This window comes from Lithobates pipiens, unplaced genomic scaffold, assembly GCF_037356315.1.
Source record: "Lithobates pipiens isolate NorthernLeopardFrog02 unplaced genomic scaffold, aLitPip1_a1.2 Scaffold_13, whole genome shotgun sequence".
Classification (NCBI taxonomy): Eukaryota; Metazoa; Chordata; class Amphibia; order Anura; family Ranidae; genus Lithobates; species Lithobates pipiens.
Window position 1 is genome coordinate 220,112,062 of NW_027507718.1, and position 16,637 is coordinate 220,128,698.

At 44.7% G+C, this 16,637-nt stretch overlaps 1 protein-coding gene across 2 annotated transcripts in view; it reads left to right on the plus strand.

Moving 5' to 3' along the window:
• TEX15 (testis expressed 15, meiosis and synapsis associated) overlaps positions 1-16,637 on the plus strand; it is a 241,333-nt gene that overhangs the window by 58,804 nt on the left and 165,892 nt on the right. For both annotated transcript variants that reach the window (XM_077476237.1, XM_077476236.1), the window contains exon 2: positions 10,975-11,106. In XM_077476237.1, the coding sequence (XP_077332363.1) occupies positions 11,013-11,106 (94 nt within the window). In that variant the 5' untranslated portion in view covers positions 10,975-11,012. The remainder of the gene's footprint in view (positions 1-10,974; positions 11,107-16,637) is intronic.

Here is a 16,637-nt window from a genome sequence, read left to right on the forward strand (position 1 = left end):
CAACTGTCCGTTCTACCCAAGGTGGTTTCGGCTTTTCATATCAATGAGGACATTGTATTACCATCGTTGTGTCCTAGGCCGAAGCACCCCAAGGAGGTGGCCCTTCACGCTCTCTTTCGGTGGCTGGTCCTAAGAAGGGCATGGCAGTCTTGTCGGCCACCATTTCCAGGTGGATCAGACAGGTTGTAGTCCAAGCCTACGCCTTAAAGGGGCAGGGGCCCCTCTTTCCAGTCACGGCCCACTCTACAAGAGCAATTGGAACATCTTGGGCCTTCCGACACCAAGCGTCTGTCGCTCAGGTGTGTAAGGCGGTAACCTGGTCGTCTGTCCATACGTTTACCAAGTTCTACAAGTCAGTGCATCGGCTAATGCTTGTTTTGGCCGCAAATGTTTTGCAGGCGGCCGTGTAGTTGCAATTGAGTTTTTTTTCCCTGGTTTTTCGATAAAAATGCAGTACTGTTTTTTGTTAAATGCACTGTTGCATTACTTCCGCAATGTTGCGGTTTTGGGGATCACTCCTGTTGAGGATTCCTGGTTATATGGTGAAGGTTTTTCACACACTGCTGTTTTTTGGTGGGTTTGGTTTCACTAGTTCCCACTTGCCATGGTGGATGAAGTTTTTTATTCTGTTTTTTCCCACCCCCCGTTTGGCACTGCTTGGGGACGTCCCATTTAGTTACAGAGAGGAGCTGTGTCGGTCGGTGAATATAAGAGAAAATAGGATTTTTGTACTCACCGTAAAATCCTTTTCTCTGTAATTCACCGACCGACACAGCACCCACCCCTCTTTTTTTCTACGTTATACTGCTTATTGACGTACTGAAGCTGCTGGGAGCAGTGAGGAGGGTTGATAGCACAGGGTCCGCCCCCCTGGGGCGGGATTAAAAGTTCTGTGCATTGTGTGACAATTTTGCCTAGTTCTCCTAATGGCAGGTTAAACAACCCATTTAGTTACACAGAGGAGCGAATTACAGAGAAAAGGATTTTACGGTGAGTACAAAAATCCTATTTTCTCTTATATTCACCGACCGACACAGCTCCTCTGTAACTAAATGGGTTGTTTAACCTGCCATTAGGAGAACTAGGCAAAGTTAGGGGCTGGCTTACCTCTCTGTCATGGCGGCTTCCACAGCTCGGAACTAATCCCATTGAAGCGGGCTGGGCTGTCCTCCATTAGTGGAGTCTTCTCTGGGATATTACTGCTCAGTGATCACTGGAGGAAGAAGAGCAGTCTGCACTGCTAGGGGGTGTTATCAGAGCAACCATCCTCCCCATAGAGGAGACAGATCATTGCCTAGAATATCTCTGTGTCATCTGTGACGTTTCTATGAGAGCTGCTTTTGAGAACCTGAAAGTGAACTCCTGCCTGTGAAAGAATTACATGCCTGTGTAGATCTCCCTAAAAAGAGATCATAAAATCTGGTAAGCGACAGTGTGTGCAGAGGTGGAGGATTTCTCTCTTGGAACAGGTCACTATTTTCCGGGTGCATTTTTCATGTGATGTCACGAGGAATAGACCTTTAAAGATAAGCACTTTGAGGACTCTTTTTTTCATTCATTATTTTTTCACTTGTCTGATTGGACGTTTTGAGAATTTGCGTATAGAGCTATTTTCCCAATCATAGACCACTTTGGGGATTGTGTCATTTCACTGATTGATCACAATTATTCATATTTGTATATATATGTTTTCGTGTGATTAGTTATTTAAGAAACACTCTTTCAGCGCAGCTAATAGGTTTGGAATGATATGGTGGTGTGGGTATCTCACATCATTTAGCTGCAGCAGTTAAGCGAGTGTTTATCACTTTGAGGACAGCGCAGTAGGATACTTTTACAAGTATTGATATTGCCCTCAGCAGATTTCTTACCCCTGCTGGGGTGAGATAGCCTCCACAGTCTGATCCCCTGTGTCGCTGGGGAAATGTCACTAGGCTCTCAATTGAAACGCAAAGGACGCACACTCTCCGCAATCAGCTGCAACAGCCGGCAGACGGTTCTTTATACTGGCGTTGTCATTTTTACCTAAATGTGAGTAGGAATTTTTTAATATAATAAAAGCCTTGTTAAAAATGGGTCACACTATGGACGTTCCTCTTTTCCATTAAGAGCCTAGTGACATTTTCCCAGCGGATGACAAACGAACCCCCCCAGGGAGTCTACAGACAGCAACACAGAGGCTCACACTGCAGGGGTAAGAAATCTGGTGAGGGCAATATCAATACTTGTCACACGCACCAGGAAGTTTCTGTATTAGTGAACACATACCTCCTGCACAGCCTGCTTCTACATTCTTTGGGACTTTTTTCCTATTAGCGTCTTTCTGCAATATTATCGCATGTCTTTTGGCGATTTATGGACTGATTTTACCTTTCTTTTTACCATCTGGTTTTTATTAGCACTTAAGTTTAAGACTTTTTCATAGTATGGTTGTAAAAATAATATACGTACACTAATACTATATTATATACTGTATATATATATATATATATATTTTTTTTTTTTCTTCTTCTTCCCCAATATAGGGGATTTGGTTTTATTGGGGACACACCCCTCACTTCAATATTCACTTTATATTTTTTTAATATTTACTACTAATATATTCTGTTCACTGTTTATCGTTGAAATATTTTGGGTTTTTACCCTCATAAGCAACACTATAATATTTGGTTACATCACTATATTTAAAGGTATAGCACCCGGTCTACCTTTTTCTTTTTTTTAAAAAAAACGCCTCCTCTCCCCATCGTCTTCTGGGGAAAGCTCACACTCGGGTCCCGTTGTGAAAGGTAGCCCCTGTTCTGACATTTCAGAGGATGCGGACCAGGACCGTTCGGACAGTGAGGATGACTCCGTGTCCGGGTCAGCGCAGGAAAAAGCACTTGTAGGAGCACTTATCACAGCGGTGTGGGATACCTTAAAGATAGAGGAAACAGCGGGGGCATCTGCAGAGGTGTCGGTTCCTTTTGGGTCCCACAAGCCATCCCGCACTGCTAAGGTGTTTCCGTATTTAACTTATTTAGATACGTTTATTTACAAGGAGTGGGGAAGCCTGCAGCGGGCCTTTTCAATTCCGAGACGGATGGCGGTGCATTACTCCTTTGAGGAGAGTTTCCTGGAAAAATGAAAATCTCCTCCAGTTGTTGATCCCCGGTATCCCGGTTAAATAAGGTAACCAGGATTCTGGTGGAAGGGTCCCCCTCTTTCAAGGACCCTGCTGACCGAAGGCCCGAGCGGTTGCCCGGTCCATGTTTACGGTGGTGGGGTCAGCATTGTGGTCAGTGTTAGCCAGGGCCCTGGTTTCACAAACGCTTACTGAATGGGCTAAGTTTTTGCACCGCGAGTTGGAGAAGGAACAGGTTTACCCGGTCTGCGTGGAACTGGCAGACCAGTTGGTGCATGGCCTGAAGTATGTCTGATGTGGCCCTGGATACGGCCCCCTTGCTTCCTAGAGCCTCAGTATCAGCAGTGGTGCTGCGTCGCCTGATTTGGCTTAAATGCTGGTCTGTAGATCAGGCTTCTAAGAAAGCGCTGGTGGATTTGCCTTTCCAAGGTGAGAGGCTATTTGGAGCCTTGCTGGATGACATCATTAAGAATGTTACTGGGGGAAAGAGTGCTTTGCTCCCACAGTCCAAAAAGGGTAAGGAGCCATGCTGTAGGCAGGGGCCCTCCTTTACCGCTCAAAAGCGGATTTTTCGTCCGCCTGGGTCAGCAGGTAAGCGTTCCCAGTCCGACAAGGTGCCTGCTGAGGAAAAAAAGTGTCCCTGGTTTCGCAAGCCGAACAAGCCTGCGAGCAAATCTGTTGCCACATGAAGGTTTGCCCCCGCCCGACTCTTGGGTGGGGAGTCGCTTTCAGGAGTTTGCAGTACGGTGGACCTCCCTCCTTTCCGACCAGTGGGTCTGCAAACTGGTTTCGTCAGGCTACAAGATAGAGTTTCTTTCTTGTCCGCCAAACAGATTTTTTTCCTCCAACCTTCATCTTCTTCCGGCTCATCGGGAAGCTGTGTTTGGGGCAGTACAGGACCTGCTGCTGCATGGGGTGATAGTACCTGTATCGACGCCGGAAAGGTTTCAGGCATTCTACTCCAATCTGTTTATAGTACCAAAGAAGGAAGGGGTCCGTCCAGTCCTGGATCTCAAAGCCCTCAATGGCTTTGTGAAAGTGCAAAGGTTCAGGATGGAATCGATTCGTTCTGTGGTCGCGGCAATCCATCAGGTGGATTTCTTGGCGTCCTTGGACATTAAGGATGCATACTTGCATGTCCCCATATGCGTCAGGCTTTAGAGGTTTCTATGATTTGCGGTCGGGGACGAGCACTAACAATTTCCCCTTTGGCCTAGCTTCGGCGCCAAGGGTCTTCATAAAGGTGTTAGCCCCAATTATGGCATTGCTAAGACAACGGGGGATCGCAATCGTGGGTTATCTGGATGACCTCCTCCTGAGAGCAGCTTCTGCCTTAAAATTAAGGGAGGATGTGACGATCACCATACAGACTCTCCGGGAGTTTGGTTGGGTGTTGAACATCAAGAAGTTGGTGTTGGTGCCGACTCAACGCCTGGAATATCTGGGCTTGATTCTGGACTCCTCAGAGGCGAGAGTCTTCTCTCCCTTCAGACAAGCTGCAGACTCTTCAATCTGCGGTGAAGTTATTGATGTCCTGCAGGTGGACGTGGCTGTGTTTTTGCATGCAAGTTCTGGGTCTCATGGTAGCCACTTTCGAGGCGTTACCGTATGCTCAATTCCACACTCAAGTCTTGCAGAAAAAGATCCTATCCAAATGGGACAAATCTCCAACATCCCTGGATTTTCAAATTCGGGTGAGCCAGCTAGTCAGGGATTCCCTTCTCTGGTGGCTGAGGTCTTGGGCCCTTCGGTCCAGGAAGTTGTTCCTTCCTCTTCATTGGACAGTGATCACAATGGACCGGCTGGGGGGGGAGTTCGGGGCGTACAGTCGGCCCAGGGTTGCAGGACGCAGGAAGAATCCCGCCTGCCGATCAATGTGCTGGAACTTTGGGCTATCAGGCGGTTCCTCTCCACACAGGAGGTTACAGGGGCGTCCGATCAGGATCCAGTCGGACAATGCCACGGTGGTTGCGTATGTCAATTGAACATAGTCAGAACGGTGGCGGATGTTCCTTGGCGGCTGCCGATGCAGGAGGACCTTCTGTCGCAAGGTCCAGTACTTCATCCTGCTTTACCGTCGCTGGTTTTAACGGCATGGCTGTTGAAAGCCAGGTACTAATGGACTGAGGACTGTTGGATTCAGTAATTAATCTCCACTAAGCTGAGGGCAAGGATGTCCTCTTCTACGTACGATGAAAAATCTTCAGAGAAGGCCTACTCCATGTGTGATGAGATGGGCTGGCGTCCACGTACATATCCAGTTTCCAGGATCCTGCTGTTTTTGCAGCGAGGAGTGGATCAGAAACTTGCATTAAGCACCATTAAGGGGCAGATATCAGCTTTGGCTGTCTTTTTTCAACAACCTTTGGCGACATGTGGCCCCTCTGGTTTGACCACCACTGCCTCAGTGGGATTTGAATCTGGTGCTCTTGGTGCTTCAGAATTCAGCCGTTTGAAAACATTAGGAAGATTTCCTTATTGACACTCTCAAAAGTAGTCTTTCTAGTAGCCATTATATCTGCCAGGAGGGTTTCTGAGTTGGCGGCCTTGTTATGTATGTCTCCCTACTTGATCATCCACAAGGATAAGGCGGTGCTGCGTCCGCAGCCTTCGTTTCTTCCATAGGTTGTTTCGGCCTTTCATATAAATGAGGACATTGTGCTTCCATCCTTATGTCCTCGGCCGTCACATCCCAAAGAGGTTGCTTTGCATTCTTCGGATGCGCTTCAGGCTCTGTGGGTGTATCTGTCTGCTACTGCTCCTTTCCGGAGGTCGGACTCGCTGTTTGCATCAGTGGCTGGTCCGAAGAAGGGCCTGGCGGTCTCATCGGCCACCATTTCTCGGTGGATTAGACAGATCGTGCTTCAGGCTTGTACCATAAGGGAGCGGGCACCCCACATTCTACCAGGGCAATTGGTGCCTCCTGGGCTTTCCGACTTCAAGTGTCCATTTTCCAAGTGTGTAAGGTGGCGACCTTTGTCGTCTGTTCACACTTTCACTAAATTTTACAAGGTTGATGTGAGCGCATCTTCGGATGCATGCTTCGGGCCGCAAGGTTTTGCAGGCGGCCGTTTAAGGTTGCAACTCCTCTGTTGAGGAATATTTTGTTATGGGTGTTTTTTTTTCTTGCTGTTCCCACCCCTCGTTTTTTGACACTGCTTGGGGACGTCCCTAAGGTCAAAATTAAAGGTGCTGTGTCTGCAAATGATCGAAAGAGAAAATAAGATTTTTGTGCTCACTGTAAAATCCTTTTCTTTGAAGTTCATTGACAGACACAGCACCCACTCCTCCTATTTATGTTTGTACTGCTTTTTGACGAACTGAGCTACTGGAAGCAGAGTGAGGGGTTATAGCCATTAGGACCGCCCCCTGGGCGGTACTGTGCAGTTTTGCTGTTTTTACACGTTCTCCCTAGTCCTCTCCTGAAGGTGGCGATATAACCCTAAGGTCAAGATTATAGGTGCTGTGTCCGTCAATTAACTTCAGAGAAAGGGATTTTATGGTGAGTACAAAAATCCTATTTTTTGGCTCGTCGGCAGCGTGATAGATGAATGGACATCGTGGGACATTTTTATTTATAAGTGTCTCTGTCTTTTTTACTATTCTTGACACTTTATTTTGTGAAATTGTAGGGGTACATTACCAATTCTCATGGGGAGGGGGGCGTGATCTGGGGGTCCCCTTGTTAAAGGGGGCTTCCAGATTCCGATAAGCCCCCCGCTCGCATACCCCCACAACCACCGAGCAAGGGTTGTGGAGATGAGGCCCTTGCCCCATCAAGATGGGGACAAGGTGCTTTGGGGGGCTACTCCAAAGCACCCTCCCATGTTGAGGGCATGTGGCCTGGTACAGTTCAGGAGGGAGGGAGCTCTCTCGTCCCCCCTCTTTTCCTGCAGCCTGCCAGGTTGCATGCTCGGATAAGGGTCTGGTATGGATTTTGGGGGACCCCTACACTATTTTTTTTACAATTTTGGCACAGGGTTCCCCTTAAAATCCATACCAGGCTTGAAGAGTGGGGGAGATACCTACGCCATCTTTTTTAAATTTGTTGCAAGGTTCCCCTTAATTTCCATACCAAACCGAGAGGGCCTGATATAGATTTTTGGGGGGACCCCCATTCATTTTTTTTTACTTTTTTGTTCGGGGTTCCCCTTTATATTCATACCAGACCCAAAGGACCTGGTAATGGACGGGGGGGGGGGGGGGGGGGGGAGGACCCTTGCCGCTTTTTTCAATGAGTTTTATCTATATTGCCAAGACCTGACAATTCATTACAGCCACAATCTGTTTTAAATAACTTTTTTCCTTTAGAAATGTAATTTTGCTGTGGCACTGTTCTAAACACAGGAACACTCTGCCACTTTACAGGCATACTATAGACACCCCCCAAGCATTATATTTAAACAAATATTTCATTTTTATTGTTTCACTGTAAGCATTATTAAAATCACTGCTCCTTAAAAAACAGCAGTTTTTAAAACTTTTTTTTGCATTGATACATGCCCCTCGAGTAGGGCCCAGGTCCCCAAACACTTTTTATGACAATAACTTGCATATAAACCTTTAAAATTAGCAATTTAGATTTTTAATGTTAGTGTTCCATAGACTTAACAGTGTTCCGCGGCTTTCGAATTTGCCCCGAACACTGCATATTGTTCGATGTTTGCCGAACGTACGAACAACCAAAGTTCAGCCCGAACTTATGCTCAAGGCCGAACCGTTCGCCCATCCCTAGTGGTTATATAGTGCGAACATCTTCTTTAATCCGTTTTGCTTCCACTGGCTTATTGGGTGTGCCTTTTACCAATTTCACTAATATTGTTTTTTTGTTTTACCCATTTCCCATTTTAGGCAAAAGACTATTAAAATAGGCAGTGAGTTGGTGAATACTCGCTGTTCTTTGCTACCGTAGCAGCAAATTGGTACAGTATTCAAATATCATATGTGTATTTGACTCACTTATTACAAAATAAAATTTCATACCTCGCACACAAATATAGCCTTACTGGCAAGGGAAAAAATCTTGTAAGAGATCCTGTACTGCACTCTAGTGGTTAAATTGTATTATAGCATCTGACGCTTTAATTTTTCGCTAGTCTCTGAAATCTGTCAGGTTTTTTTGTGATGATTAATGCACTCCTGAATTTAATGAAGGTGTTTTATAAACATCTTTGAAAACATAAAAGGGGGTCAGCGCTAAAGAAAATAAATGGGTAGCTTGCAATGGGTAAATATACAGTATCCAAACAAACCAACAAAGAAAATACAGCACCTCGAAATATAGAATTATTACAAGCTTAAAGCATGTGCTATCAACACAGCATTTAGAATGTACAAAAGCATCCCCTTTATTCAAAAATGATAATAAAAAAAAAATCAGTGTGAATAAAGTCCAAAGCAAAAGAGTTCAAAAGTCCAAAATAGAGAGTGTCTTCCACCACCTAATATAAATCCTCTCCACCACCCATGAGCAACAGAACTAAAATGGGGGCATACAATCTCGTGAGGATCAAGGAGGGTGACGAATGGAAAACTGCAATTAATACCAGGACAGGACATTACGAATACCTCGTAATGCCGTTGGGTCTTTGCAACGCTCCTGCAGTTTTTCAGGAATTTATAAACAATTTGGTTAGGTTGCAGCAATGTGTGGTTTATCTCCTCCTAATCCTCATATATTCTAAATCTCTAGAGAGCCACCACACAGATGTCTCCCATGTGCTGCAGAAGCTGAGAGATAATAACCTGTATTGTAAATTGGAGAAATGCGAGTTCCATCGCGAACAGTTTAAATTTCTGGGTTATGTCGTTTCTACTGCCGTTTTTTGATGGACCCAGAGAAACTATCTGCAGTTCTACAGTGGCCTCGAACCGTAGGTCTACGTCTGCTACAACTTTTTCTTGGTTTTGCCAATTATCAGAAATGTATTCAGAACTTCTCTTCTTTGGTCAAACCCCTGACTGATATGACAAGAAAGAATTGGTCTCCAGATACCATTATAGCCTTTGAGTCTCTCAAGGATGCCTTTGTTTCAGCTTCCGTGCTGGCACATCCTGATCCTATGTTACCTTTCATCCTTGAGGTTGATGCATCTGAGACTGGAGTAGGCACCCTTTTGTCTCAACGTCCTACCTCTGGGAGCACTATTCATCCTTGTGGCTACTGCAGAGTGCAATTACGAGATTGGGGACAGAGAATTGTTAGCTAGAATTTTAGCTCTGAAAGAATAGAGGCATCTCCTCGAAGGTACCACTGTTCCGGTCCTCATTTTGACTGACCATAAGAATCTCACATTCTTGCAAAACACTTATTTCCCAAAAGGGTGCGATGGGCTATTTTTCTGTCAAGCTTCAATTACATAGTCTCATTCTTACTCGGTACTAAGAAAGTAAGGGGTGATGCATCGTCGCAACAGTTTTCCTCTGCTTTCAAGATGGAGTCAGTTCCTGTTCCTGTGATACCTCCCATTCATATTGTGACCAATGTTCGTACAAGTCTCACTACACCTTTGGGTGACAGGATTCTTGTCACTCTGATCCATTTTCCTCCCCATTCCCTTGTTGACCCTTTCACAGAAAGTGGTTTTTCTAGTGGCCATCACATCGGCCAGGAGGGTTTGGGAATTTACTGCCTTGTCCTGCAAGTTGCCTTATCTGGTCATCCACAGGGATAAGGTGGTGTTGTGTCCACAACCGAAGGTGGTTTCGGCTTTTCATATCAATGAGGACATTGTTTTGCCACCGTTGTGTCCTAAGCCGAAGCACTCCAAGAAGGTGGCCCTTCATGCCCTCGATGTGGTTAGGGCTCCCTTTCGGAAGTCAGACTCACTGTTTGTTTCAGTGGCTGGTCCTAAGAAAGGCATGGCGGTCTTGTCGGCCACCATTTCCAGGTGGATCAGACAGATTGTAGTCCAAGCCTACGCCTTGAAGGGGCAGATGCCCCCCTTTCCAGACACAGCCCACTCTACAAGAGCAATAGGAACGTCTTGGGCCTTCCGACACCAATTTTTGAAAAAAAAAGTCAGAGGAAGCCCAAACACGATCGGAATATCCGATGAAGTGATTCCGTCTGACCTTTTCTGACGGAAAGTCCAGCTGTGTGTACGAGGCATTGTACTTACCTGAGCCCCATCTAGATTCAGCGATGTAGGAGTCTCTCAGCTGCCTGGGACTCCTCATTGGCTGAGACATCAGCACTACGCCATTGGCTCCTGCTGCTGTCAATCAAAGCCAGTCAGCCAATAAGGAGAGAAAGGGGGCCATGTTATACTTACCTGCTCTGTGCAGTGGTTTTGTACAGAGCAACCTGGATCCTCCTCTTCTCAGGTCCCTCTTCTGTGCTCCTGGCCCACCCCGCCTGTCAAGTGCCACCATAGCAAGGTTGCTATGGGGACACCAGAGCCATATCGCAGCTCCCTGTGTCCATGCCGACACAGAGCTGTGGCCCAGCCCCCTCTCTCTCCTGACTGACTGATTTTGATTGAGAGCAAACGGGAGCCAGTGGCGCCGCAGCTATGTCTCAATGTGCCAATCAGGAGGGAGAGTCTCAGACGGCCAAGGAACATCGCTGGACAGAGATGGGGCTCAGGTAAGTATTAGGGAGTGCTGGGGAGGCCGCTGCACACAGAAAGATTTTTTACTTAATGCATAGAATACATAACGATAAAAACTTTCTGACTTTACAACTCCTCCTCTAATGTTTTGAGATGCTGCATCATATACCGTATGTTATTTTTTATTTTGCCCATAGTTCCACTTTAAATCTATATGTAAAATGCTTTATTGTAAACCATCAAAACCTGTGGGAGTGTTTGCTGCAGAATTTATGCATTTTGTTTTGTGTATTTCAGGCATAATTCCAACAAATTCTTAATCTGCAGTGGCCAAAATGGATGAATCGTTAAAGTCTTTAACTGGGATCCTGGATAACAAACTTCTACATAAGTTTACCATCCCTAAGATTAAGAGAGATGCAGAGAAAGGTTTGTTTTCATGTTTGTTAGATTTTCTTTGGGGGGGGGGGGGGGTATAAGGAGACACTGCCCTGAATTTTTTCCTTTGTTTAATGATGTCTGACCTTAGGGACTGCTTACATTAACCACTTGACCTCTGGAAGGTTTTACCCCCTTTCTGACCAGGGCATTTTTTGCTATTCGGCACTGCACTAATTTCACTGGTAATTGCACTGTGCGTGGTCATGCAACGCTGTAACCAAACAAAACGTATATCCCTTATTTCACACAAATAGAGCTTCTTTATGGTAGTATTTGATCGCCACTGGGTTTTTTATGTTTGGCGACATGAATGAAAAAAGACTGAAAGTTTTTTTTTTTTAAACAATATTTTATATTTTTTGTTATAAAACATATCCAATAAACTCAAATTTCATCATACATTTAGGCCAACATGTATTCTGCTATATGTCTTTGGTAAAAAAAAAAAATCCCAATAAGTCTACAAACTATGATACCGATGGCATTGGTTACAGAAGGATTTTTCAACTTCTAAATGTTCCAGTGAGCACTGCTGGGACAAGAATCTGGAAGTGGAAAGAACATAATTTCACCATAACCTGGCCAGGTGCTCCTCACAAGATTACCGACATAGGAGTGAAAAAAAATTATCAGAAGAGTTGTTCAAGAGCCAAGGACCACTTGTGTAGAGCTTCGAAAAGACCTGGAATTAGCAGGTACAATTGTTTAAAAGAAAACAATAAGTAATGCACTCAACCATCATGGCCTGTATGCATGCTCACCACGCAAGACTCCATTGCTGAAGAACAAGCATGTTGAAGCTCGTTTAACCACTTCAGTACAGGACATTTATATACCCTTCCTTCCCAGACCAATTTTTAGCTTTCAGTGCTCTCACACTTTGAATGCCAATTACTCAGTCATGCAACACTGTACCCAAACAACATTTTTATCATTTTTTTCATACAAATAGAGCTTTCTTTTGGTGGTAGTTAATCACCACTGGGTTTTTTATTTTTTGCAACATAAGTGAAAAAAGAGCAAAAATTTAGAAAAAAAAACCCACTTTTTTTTTAAATTTCTATGATAAAATTTTGCAAATAAGTCATTTTTTTTTCATAAATTTGGGCCAAAATTTATACTGCTAGATCTCTTTGGTAAAAATAACCCAAATTCTTGCATATTAATTGGTCTCCGTGAACGTTATGAAGTCTACAAGCTATGGTGCAAATCATTGAAAATTGATCACTGATCACACTGTACTGACAGCCGATCTCATTCCTTGAGGCTCTGAAATGTCAGGAAAGTACAAATACCCCCCAAATGACCCCTTTTTGAAAAGTAGACAGTCAAAGGTATTTAGTAAGAGGCATGGTGAGTTTTTTGAAGTTGGAATTTTGTCCCACAATTCTTGTTAAATTTAAGATTTTTTTGTCATAATAGCAAGTTATTTCTCACATACAGCATATGCATACTTCCAATTACACCCCAAAATACATTCTGCTACTCCTCCCGAGTATGGCGATACCACATGTGTGAGACTTTTACACAGCCTGGCCACACAGAGAGGTCCAACATGTAGGGAGCACCATCAGGGGTTCTACGAGCATAAATGACACCTCTAATTTCCTAACTACCTATTATACTTTTGAGGGCCCTGGAGCACCAGGAAAATGGAATTACCCACAAAGTGACCCCATTTTGGAGAAAAAACACCCCAATGTATATTCTATGAAGCATTATGAGTCTTTTGAATTGTTTTTTTTTTTTTTTTTACACAAGTCTTCAGAAAACGTGGAAAGAAAATAATTTTTTTTTTTTAACACAAAGTTAGTCAATTTATAAGATATTTCTAACACATAGCATGTATATAGCAAAAATTACACCCCAAAACACATTTTACTACTCCTCCTGAGTATGGCTATACCACGTGTGAGATTTTTACACAGCCTCGCCACATACAGAGGTCCAACATTGAAGTAGTACCTTCAGGCGTTCTAGGAGCATAAATTACACATCTCATTTCATTCCTACCTATCACACTTTTGAAGGTCCTTGAGCATGACCCCATTTTGCAAAGCAAACACCCCAACGTATATTCTATGAGGCATGGGCCAGAATGTATTCTGCTACATGTCTTTGGTAAAAAAAAAGTCCCGATAGGTGTATGATAATTGGTTTGCTTGAAAGTCAGAGTCTACAAGCCTGGCCACATATAGAGGGCCAACAAGCAGGGAGCACCGCCAGCATTAAAAGAGAAGTATGTTTTTTATTTTTTTATTTATACTTACCTCGGTGGATGGAACATCAGACCAATACTGCAGCTGCCCCCTTGCCGTCTCTGCACTGAGAACCGAGCCACGAACATCGCCAATGGCTCGGTTCTCACAGATCCCTGAGAGGAAAGCTGCTGACTGCCAGTCAGCGTCTCTCCTCTCTGTTCGTCCACGCTCACTGGAGCGCTGAGCTGTGGAGGGGGCGGGGAGAGGCTGTCTCAGTGGCTCGCTGAGACTGCCTTCAATCACTGCAGCTGGGGGATCCAGACTTGGAAGTTGGGATGACACTCTGCCTTGAATGATGGCAGTGACGTCAGTGGAGAGCAGATTTCAGACCGCTCTCTGCAGAAAACGGGTCACAGGAGTGCAAAATTAATTGCACTCCTGTGACCCATAGGAGAAGCCCAGCCTAAAAAGCTCAGGCTGGACTTCTCCTATATTTACACATTTAGTTGACTAGCTATCATATTTTTGAAGGCCCTGGAGCACCAAAACAATGAAATTACCAACAAAGTGACCCCAATTTGGAAAGAAAACACACAAATGTATATTTTACAAGGCATAATGAGTCTTTTAAACATGTCAATTTTTTCCACAAGTTTTTGGAAAATGTGGAAAGAAAGCGAAAACATTATTTTTTTTTACACAAGTTGTCAATTTATAAGATATTTCTAACACATAGCATGTACAAAGCATAAATTACACCCCAAAATACATTCTGCTACTCCTCCTGAATATGGCAATACCACATGTGTGAGACTTTTACACAGCCTAGCAACATACAGAGGCCCAACATGCAGAGAGCATCGTCAGGTGTTCTAAAGGCATAAATTACTAATTTCATTTCCTGAGTCCCTATAACATTTTTGAAGGCCCTGGAGCACCAGTACAATGGAATTAGATGTGGCAGATAATCACGGACAGATGTGTGCCAGATTTGCGCAGATGATCACAGACAGATGTGGAAAGATGATCACGGACAGATGTGCCAGTTGATCACGGATAGATGTGCGCAGATGATCACGGACAGATGTGCGCAGATGATCACAGACAGATGTGCGCAGATGATCACAGACAGATGTGCGCAGATGATCACAGACAGATGTGCGCAGATGATCACAGACAGATGTGCGCAGATGATCAGACAGATGTGCGCAGATGATCACAGACAGATGTGCGCAGATGATCACAGACAGATGTGCGCAGATGATTACACAGACAGATGTGCGCAGATGATTACACAGACAGATGTGCGCAGATGATCACGAACAGATTTGCACCAGATGTGCGCAGATGATCACAGACAGATGTGCGCCATGTTATCATAGACAGATGTGCGCAGATGATCAGGGGAAGATTTGCGCTGGATGTGCGCAGATGATCACGGACAGATTTGTGCCAGATGTGCGCAGATGATCACAGACAGATTTGCTCCAGATGTGTGCCAGATTTGCGCAGATGATGACAGACAGACATGTGCCAGATGATCACAGACAGATGTGCTCCAGATGCTCAAAGACAGATGTGCGCCAGATGATCATGGACAGATGTTCAGTGTGACATGTTCAGTGGGACAGATGTTTACTGGAACAGGTATTTACTGGGACAGATGTGGGACAGGTGTTGGTGTTTTCACTGTTTGGGGACACTAGCTGGATGATCAGTGTGTAAAAAGCTTTAAAAAACAGCTCATACACACTGATCCTAGCTCGCAGATCCACTCTCTTTTTCCTCACTGACTCTGTGTGAGGAGAAGCAGAGCCGATTGCTTGGCAATGACTCTCTGCTTACATTACATGACAGCTGTTATTGGAAACAGCTGTCATGTGATCTGTCTCTGGGGGACACAGGCACATCGGAATCGCGTCACTGCACAGGCACACAATCTCGCTATTTGTGACATCTCCCCTGGCTAGTTACATCACACGATGGCTGTGATTGGATACAGCCATCATGTGATCAGGAGGGCAAAACACAGAGCCCTCCTGCCAATCCGAGATTTGGCGTGTCCGGGATGCGTGGACACGCCGATGCACAATCTCCCTTTTTCTGAAAGATGTTCAGGAATGTCCACTCAAAAGGAGGAAGCGCCCACCCGGCCGTATATGTACAGTACAGCCGGGTGGGAAGTGGTTAAAGACCAAGCCTTTTCTGACACTTTTAGGTAAAAAATTACTTTGAACCCCCAAACATTATGTATATTTTAAAGCAGAGGCCTTAAAGAATAAAATGACGGGTGTTGCAATTTTTTTGTCACACAATATTTGCGTAGCAGTTTTTCAAACTCAGATTTAAAAAAAAAAAAAAAATCACTTTTTCGAATTTTAATGCACAAAAACACAATATATTGCCCAATTGGTTGTTAAAATATAAAAGATGATCTTGTGCCGAATAATAGATTCTGACATGACATGCTTTAAAATTGCACACACCTGTGGAATGGCGACAAACTACGTACATTTTAGGTGCTGAGGGGCCGAGGACTGTTGGCTTCGGTAATCTTCACTATGCTGAGGGCACGGAAGTCTTCTCGGAAGATTTATCATCGTACGTGGAAGGCTTACATCTCCATGTGTGAGGAAATGGGGTGGCGTCCGCATACATATTCAGTTTTCAGGATCCTGCTGTTTTTGCAACGTGGAGTGGATCAGAAACTTGCATTTAGCACCATTAAGGGGTGGATATCAGCTTTGGCTGTCTTTTTGAGCGGCCTTTTGCGACTCACTCATTGGTGAGTACGTTTGTTGAGGGGGTATGACACGTGGCCCCTCCGGTACGACCACCACTGCCTCCATGGGATTTGAATCTGGCGCTCTCAGTGCTTCAGAAACCGCTGTTTTAAAACATTAGGGTGATTCCCTTATTAACAGTCGCTCAGAAAGTAGTCTTTCTAGTGGCGATTACATCTGCAAGGTGGGTTTCTGAGTTGGCGGCCTTATCATGCAAGTCTCCCTACTTGATCCTCCACAAGAATAAGGCGGTGTTGTGTCCACAGCCTTCGTTTCTTCCAAAGGTTGTTTCGGCCTTTCATCTAAATGAGGGCATTGTGCTTCCGTCCTTATGTCCTTGGCCGTCACATCCCAAGGAGGTTGGTTTACATTATTTGGATGTGGTCCAGGCCCTGTGGGTGTATCTGTTTGCTACAGCTCCTTTTCGGAGGTCGGACTCCCTGTTTGTATCGGTGGCTGGTCCAAAGAAGGGCCTGGTGGTCTCGTCAGCCACCATTTCTCCGTGGATCAGATTATTCCATAAGGGGATGGGTGC